The sequence below is a fragment of the Pygoscelis adeliae genome, unplaced genomic scaffold, assembly GCF_000699105.1.
Source record: "Pygoscelis adeliae isolate BGI_AS28 unplaced genomic scaffold, ASM69910v1 Scaffold420, whole genome shotgun sequence".
NCBI lineage: Eukaryota > Metazoa > Chordata > Aves > Sphenisciformes > Spheniscidae > Pygoscelis > Pygoscelis adeliae.
The window spans coordinates 845,387-853,408 of record NW_008823871.1 but is presented as its reverse complement, the minus strand read 5'-3'; the positions used below and the strand labels follow the sequence as shown (position 1 = coordinate 853,408).

At 46.0% G+C, this 8,022-nt stretch overlaps 1 protein-coding gene across 1 annotated transcript in view; it reads left to right on the top strand.

Moving 5' to 3' along the window:
• Window positions 1-7,569, top strand: part of LOC103925267 (SITS-binding protein-like) — a 23,955-nt gene extending 16,386 nt beyond the window's left edge. Inside the window, exons 7-10 of the mRNA XM_009333966.1 lie at window positions 1-90; window positions 1,697-1,818; window positions 2,595-2,774; window positions 7,396-7,569. The exon at window positions 1-90 is cut by the window's left edge and continues 43 nt beyond it. Coding sequence (XP_009332241.1) covers window positions 1-90; window positions 1,697-1,818; window positions 2,595-2,774; window positions 7,396-7,569 — 566 coding nt within the window. The remainder of the gene's footprint in view (window positions 91-1,696; window positions 1,819-2,594; window positions 2,775-7,395) is intronic.
• The last annotated feature ends 453 nt before the right edge of the window (window positions 7,570-8,022 follow it).

The window sequence follows — 8,022 nt, the reverse complement described above, 5'->3', positions numbered from 1 at the left end:
ACTGGAGCCACGCTGGGCTGAAGGGGGTTATTCCCTCCGTGCTGCACTACAGCCTCTTGGGCTACAACTTCTTCATCCCCGATGCAGTAGGTAATAATTTCTTTTCTTTTTCCCCTATTTCTGGCTTTTCTGCAGAGATTTTTGCCGCAGTTGTTCAGGCAAGAGGAGCACAGGAGGTATGTTTGCACCATCTGGCTTAGGTGCGCTACGTGAAGACTTGAAGCACTTTGTTCCCGGTACCCAATTTTCTGCCATGCTGACTTGATTGGGTTGAATGTTACTAGGGAATCGACTGAGGAATTGAAAACAAAAAAACATGTTGTAAATTTTAACAGGCAGCCCCAGAAACAGCCAGGTCTCTGGGGATGCCCTTCGAAGGGCTCCTTAACCACAGGCGCAGGGCAGCCTGCTGCCTCTCGCAGCTTTGCTTGAGCTAAACCCCCCCCCCGGCAAAAGCAAGGAGGGAGCCCACGGCCGGTAAGCTGCATGCCCAGGCTCCTGGCTGGGAAATAGATGTTCCTAAAACACCAGCAGCCCTGCTCCAAGTTTGCATTGCTGCTCCAAAGCACAATGGCTTGAGAAATCCTTAAATAAAAACATTATAAAAGTTGAGAAACAATCCTTTGATCGGAGCCAAGCAGCTCGTTTTTTCCCCTCTTCTTGGAGGTGACCGAGTTATTTGTGTTTCAAACATGCCCCAAACACGCAGAGGCTGCACGTGAAGTGTCAGACCCAGAGAGCGGAGCTGCAAAGACAGTCCTGAAAAAGGGGGTTGTTGAGCAATTTTTCAATTTTGTCTCTATTTTTAGCCAGTTTTCCTTAGAAAACAAGGCTTAGGCAATTGCAGCATGCCAGTTCCCTCCCCAAAGACACGTTGAACGCATTGGTTTATTTCAACCAGCTGGATGAGAGAGCAGATCCCCCTGCACGGAGGGGGTTGTGGCATGTGGCATTTGCTGCTGGGGCGTGTGGTCCACCAGGTTGTGTCACCACAGCTTGGAGTTGCAATAGTGCACAGGGGCCACTCAGGATGGGAAAAGCCTCTGGAGGAAATGGGTCTTTGTGGATGGTTTGGCTGAGCCCTTGGCGTTGGGTTTTTTTTGTGCCATTTCTAGGGGAAGCTGTGCCAGACTTGCAGAGCAATGCCTCCTAGGGACGCTCCAGCCCCAAGGGCTTCATTTCCCTTTCCCTGTCCCATCCCATCCTCTCCTGTCCTTCCCAAGCCCCTCTCTGGTGTTTCACAGGGGATCTGGAATCCCCTTCCACTACAGGTTTCTGATTAATTAGTTAGCAATACTCTGCTTCTCCACACTTTTCACTATGAATTTGAAGGGATATAAGTTACAGGAGTATTTTCCCGTGATGCATCATCTTTGCGCATCAAAGTGGCAGGGAAGTCCAGCATTTTCCCAATGCTTTTCTTTGCAGGAGAGAAATTCCTTTTTACGATGTTCTGCTAAAATTTAGAAATTCCTGAGACAGCATCCACAGCATGTCTGGTCCTAAAATGGCCGGAGATGGATGTCTGATTGACACTTGCTGATGGTGCTCAAGGAAGAAAATCATGGGTGGAGAGAATTCAGCTCCTTTTTCAATGGGGTAACATGTCCTGCCCGCATGGAGAGCAGGCTGTTTGGGACTCATCCCATGATGAGATGCCCCCGAGCAGCTTCACTCAGGTCCTTGTTGCCGGCAGGAGGGAGCCTGGACAGCGACACCCCAGGGGACCCGGAGCTGTACGTGCGGTGGCTGCAGATCGTGACATTTCTCCCCGTGATGGCCTTCAGCACACCGCCCTGGCTCTGCTGTGACGCCTGGGTATGTACCCCCACGCCCTGCAGAGGAGGACAGTGTCCCTTATATGACAAACACCCCCAAAAGCCATTAATGTCCCTATTGGGGAAAGCTGAGGCTAAAAATCACTGTCCTGTTCTTGCCACCCACAAAATCCTGCTCTCTGCCCCAGCAATCAGATCGCTGTATGCTCTCAGCAGTATTTTTGCTGCAAAATTAATGTGAGTTTTTGTGGCTTCATGCTTTGCAGCTGTGTGCAACCACGGGGCCGGTATCTGCAACGCCTGTAGAAATGACAGCAATCCTCACGTCTCCCCTCCTTTTGCTGCTGGAGTAGTTTAATTATAGTTAGATCAAATAGTTAATATCTACAGTAGGGTGAAGCCTGCAGATTCATATTCAAGACCTTTTTAAACAGTTGGAGGCACTTTCCCAGGGATGTCACCTTTAGGGCAATAAAAGGGGAGAGCGATTCTTAAAATCCGGGGCACAGGGGGAAATGTCATCCAATCTCTTTGCCAGCAGCAAAAGAGTTCATTGCTTTGGTTAAAGACATCGACACGCTGGCGGATTTCACCTGCCAGCCGCTGTCCCCAGCTTTTGCATCTAAATGGGAATAAATCCACTGTATCAACTCTGTTTGCACCTTGTTAGCTGCCATAACTTGATCGGGATATTGCAATTCAGGAATCTCTCTTCCCAAGGGAATATATATATATATTCTTTTTTCTCCTGCTTGCTTTGCTGTTTATTGGATGAAGGACTTGTCATGGGTTTCTTTTTCTTCCCCCACGCTGCAGGTCCTGAATCTTACCCGGCAATGCATACAGAGGCACCGGGACTTTGTTGTGCCACTCCTTATAAAATACAGTGAGGAATGGCTTCGTTTGGGGTACCCCATCTTCCGGCCGGCGTGGTGGCTCAGTCCCACAGATCCAACTGCTTTTACCATAGAAGATGAATTTCTCATTGGAGATGAGGTAGGAAATGTGGGGACTGAATGCCCTCAAGGGGTAATTGGGGACAAATAAGGTGGCCTCTGCGCTTGCCCATCCGCCTCTTCTGCATCCTACCGGAATACAGTGCTCATAGAGGTTGCATGAAACCAGAGGGCTGACGGGACCCTGTTGGCTCCTTCAGGTTTGCAATTTAGCTCAAATGAAGAGTCAACAAGACTACTTTTTTTGTTTTGTTTTTAACATCAGGGTATTTTTCAGTCCTTTCTGCCAGAAGACACCTCCTGATGGTCAGCATTGCTCACTTTCCCCCTCTTTTTGGGCTGTTAAATGTAACCCAGAACAGATGGAGAGCATCAGAGAGCACAGACCCTGGGCCCCTAATTCAGGCTCACGACAATGTCCCAGTTGAGCTTGTCCACCCACATATTGCCTATGGGATTTACTCACTTGAATCTATATTTTACCCCACTGGCAGCTATAGTGAGGATTTATTCAGCCCGTATGAGTGTTGTGAATGGAGCCCATCAGATTTGAGCCCATCAAATTTATAAGGCCACAGCAAGTTAGGTGAATGCTATCAAGATATCTGTGGCACGTGTAAGATGGATTGATGTTTTCATCCATTTTTCTAGTAGAGATTTAAACACGGCTGGCATCTGTTTGCCCGCAGCTTTTTTCCCCTGCTTGTTCAGATTTCAGTGGTTTCATGCTGTAAATACTACTTGCAAGTCCGATGTCTTCACACTTTGGTCACGGCTTGTATAGTGGGGAGTTTCTCCTGTCGCCCTCCCTGCAGCTGTATCCCTCTCATCCCACTACAGCTCGTGAAGTGTTCATTTAGCATAGACGTGGCATGATGTTTAATGTGATGTGTGGCTGCTTTAAATCAAAAAGGTCTTGGAAAGACAATTCAGGCCTTCTGAAAAAGACTTTTCTTAATGAAAATTGTGCCTCATCCTCCCATTTTTGTAGAGACTTGTGCGGTGGCATTGCTTACCTTTGTCCCTCCTGCTCTGCCTGGGTGCAGGATCCCAGCAGCTCAAGGTTTTGGCAGTTCCTACAGGTTTGGGGTTTTTTTCATTAAAAGCATAATCCTCGGTTCATACTATTGCATTCATTTTGTAGCAACATGTTAGGCCGTCTTTCTTTACATGGGGATGCTGCTAATGATAGGGACGTCGTCTCCCTAAAAAAAATCCCAAACCCAAAAGCAAAGCTCAACAGGAGTTTGTTTCTTATTTTAATAGAAAAGCAGCTTGTGCTGCAGAGTTGTCTTTTCAGGCTCTGCCTGCAACCTCCAACAGAGATTGCAATACCTGATCTCCAAGCTTGGGTTTCTTGCCACAAATTCTGTGGATTCAATTTATAGACTTTTAAAATTATTTTTTTTAAGGAAACTTTCATTGCAGGAGATTACTTTTTAAGAAGCAACAGAAAGATACTTTAGCAGAGACCTCAGATAATCAGGTAGGAAGTTTTTAAAATACAAATCCTTGGCACAAATGAATTTTAGACCAGCGTTGTGCAAGTGTGCAGGTTGGAGGGAGCAGAGGCATTTCTGCTGTCCCAACGTGCTGTAGAGCACATGTTTGGGCACTAATGGTGGTATTAGTTATAACTGTGAGCAAGCTAAAACCTAGTTCCTTCCCCCGAAATCTCTCGAACTGAAAAATCCCTGATGCAATTGAATCAGCCAGGGCAGAAACATGGTCTGTTAGTGAGGTGAGATTCCCAGTAAAACACCGCAAACTCAGGGAGGAAAAAAAAAAGGTCGGAGCAGCTTTAGCCCTCTCTCCCAGGAGGTGCGAAGCTTTGGTTTGGCTGAAAGCTCCTAAAATACAGTAAAATGTGATGTCTGCTCCGTAAAGTTGTCAGGGCCAAGCATTTCTGATAAAGCATCATGTGAGACTGGCAAAAAGCCCGTCTGATTTTTTTTTTTAAATTATTATTTTTTTTCCAAAAAGAGCCTGAGCTTGTGTTGGGAGAGCCCAGACAGGGGATGTTTTGACTTCCAAGCTGGTTTTTGGAAGCTGGAAGAATGGAAATGCACTCCAAACCCGGCTTTGGTGTAATTTGGACCATCATTAATAAATTACTGGAAAATACACAGAGCAGTTCTGTCTGAGGCAGGACTAAGTGTTAGGATGCTGGGATAAACCTTTTGAGCATCATCCCTCAGTGCAAGCAATTGCTGCAGGGTGCTGGTGAACATGGCTTTGTGCTACTGCTGAAGCCCTCCCGCTTCCGAGTTGCGCCCCAGGCTTTTTTGGGGGCTAACTCTAGGCTGAGAGGATAGCCTTCCTTTTGAAATCTGCGTTTTCAGGCTATGACTTGTACATTCATTACTTCCAGATCTCTTGGCAGCACACATTGACAACCTGAATCAGGCCGGACAATATATCTGTCAAATTAGCAAGAGTGCTCAATAAGCAGTTTTTATGTCAGATTTTTGCTGACTACAAAAGGAAACAAATATCTGTGCCCTTTGAGCAGACGGGACAGCAATACCTTTGGGTTTCTGCAAGTGGTTCTGGGACGCGGTGGTGTGGGACTGCAGTGGTCGGGCCATTTTTGATCCTTGACTAGAGGTCTTGAAACTGGATTTAACACTGCACAGCCCTATTCCAACATTGCTCATGAGCAAATTTCCACTGCTGGGAAAAGGAATTGAAGCTGACCGATGTTGAAACCTTCCAGCAAAGCATGTCGAAATATGATAGCAAAGAGACAAATTGCACTGATTTGGCAAAAAAAAAAAGTCATGTGCTGTTTGGTGGCTGTGACGCAGCACTGCTGCGTGTCAGTGCCATCTGCCTGGTGAAAGTGGATGCTGCAAGAGGCAGGAAAGCCAGGTCTTGCTGCCAAATGTATTTATAAAGGCCAGGAGGGTCCCAAAGTGTGCCCCAAAGTGTGCCAAACACCATGTCGTCTCCCTGGGACGATGCTGCCATGCAGTTCAAGGAGCATCACTAAGGGGTGCAGGGATGCGTCCCTAGCACTTGCTCTCTGCTCTTGACCAGGACCTGTAAAAATGTGGTTTAAGAGGGACTGATCCATAAATTTTGTATCTAGTTTTCACTATTTAGCCTTTTTTTCTCCTTCAATGGCCTCTCGAGAGTTTTAATTTTTTTCCTATCATCCCCTCTTTCTTCATCATCATGTGAACCCAGTTCTGCACAAATACAAATCAAAGCCTCAGTGTTCAAGCGAATTTAAATTGAAGCCAAAGCAGCTGGTTTTGTGTGGGTTTGGGGTTTTTTCTTTTCAGAAAATATTTCCTTTTCTTGCAAAACCCTTATTTAGGGCCCTAAAAACCTCTTTCAGTTTCTGAAATGAAATAATTTATCAGCAATAAATATTCTCAGAATGTTGGAAACTGCTTTTCCCATAAAGCAAGGAAAAAAAAATCTCTCAAATTCTTCGGAGACTGGATTACCTTGACTAAGTCACTGGGGAGGAGCGAGCAGAGAACACTTCTCCTTATGCCTCATGTCCAAATGGGACTCACTGATTTGCAACCCAAGAGCAAATTTTTTTATGCTTTTATTTTTCTATGCTTTTTAAAAATGCAATTACTCATATGCCAAGGCCACCGGCTGAGATTTTCATGAACATTTGAGGGCATTGGCAGCTAAATCCCATGAATCTCCGAAGGAGCCTTGAGTCCATACAATGATAAATGTGAATATGTTGCTTGAGATTGTATATATCGTGTTGTATATTTTGAACACGAGCTTTTCCTAGGGTATATGTAACCTGCAACACTTAATTAGTCTGAGAGGCTGAAACACAAATCTTTCTCCTAAATGCAGGAGAGGAAAGGTGGGAAGGGAGGGTTAAGTCACCTGGAGAGCGGGCCTGGGCAGGGGGCTTTTGAAGCCCTCCTTTTTATAGCCTGAAGCTAAAGCTCTTCTCCCACCCCTATAACGTGTTCATTTCTAAGTGAAATACAAGTTTCTGCTTGGTTTCACACCAGGTTGTATTCGACTTCATTGAATAAGTTGCATCAAAGAGTCTGCCTGAACCAGATCCTCCCAAGCACGGGGTCATGGCAGGGAAGGGAAATTCCCAATTCTGCCACAAATCCCCTGTGTGGCATGGTGATGTCTCTCACCCTGACTCTGTGCCACCAATTCCCATTGCAATCCCGTAAAACCTCCTCAGAAGCTGCTTTGTGTGAGTCTGACCCCACCTGCAGCACCTGGGATTTACTGTCCAGCCTGTGCTCCTGCTCTGCCTGCATCCACTCTGTCCTGCTCAACCTAGAAGCACGAGCTTTATTTTGCAGGAACCACAGATTTCTGATGGGGTTTTTTTGTTCAGGTCTTCCAAAATGTGACCTGGATGGACTCTAGGGGCTACTGCAGGCAGGGATGGTCCCAGACAAATGAAGGCCACGGCATCATCTTTTCTCACTGCAATTCAGGAAGCCTTGTGCTTACAAGCTTTGACCTCTGCTGCTTGCGTGGATGGATGCTCTCATTTGCAGCTATGAGCTAGACTTCTTGATCTTCTCTGTGGTTGCTTGCTTGTCCCTTCAGCCTCGTGGTTTGCTTGGCGCAGCTAGCGGTATGTCCTGACTAATCCTCCATGTGCTAAATTTCTTTTTTCTTTCTTTTTTTCTTTCTTTTTTTCACTGGAGGTCCTGGTTGCCCCAGTAACAGAAAAAGGGCAAACATGGAGAGATATCTACCTGCCTGGAGAAGGACACCTGTGGATGGACACCAACACTGCCCATGTGTTTGACGGAGGCACCACCCTCAGAAATTATTCTGCCAGCCTTGCGGAGGTGCCGGTTTTTGTAAAGACCTCCTAAATTCAGGCTGTTGCAGGACGGTTGACCTCTTTCAGAGCAGTACTGGCAAAACGTGCTCGCTCTTCCTTGAGACTCTTTCAGCCTATTTGCACTTTTCCAAGAACTTTTTTTTTTAATTTCAGCAGAAATTGTTTGAATCTTTGATTATTCGCTGTTATTCTAAAATAGTGGAAATACAGCTTTGGCACAAACATACGTCCACACAGAATGCTGACCTAATCTTTCCAGCTTTTTCCCAGTGAAGTGTGTGTGTGTGTGTGTTTAGGTGGGCACATCCAGCGTTTCCAGGTCCTTGGACCATGCTCAAAGATGCTGTCTTGGCCAGAGAGTGGATTTTCCAGAATAGGAGACAAATGAACATCGGCTGTTACCAGATGGGATGTTTTGCACTTAAAGAAAAAAGTATATACAGGGAAAACTAAATATGATAGCTCTATTCAGGTGCATGGACAT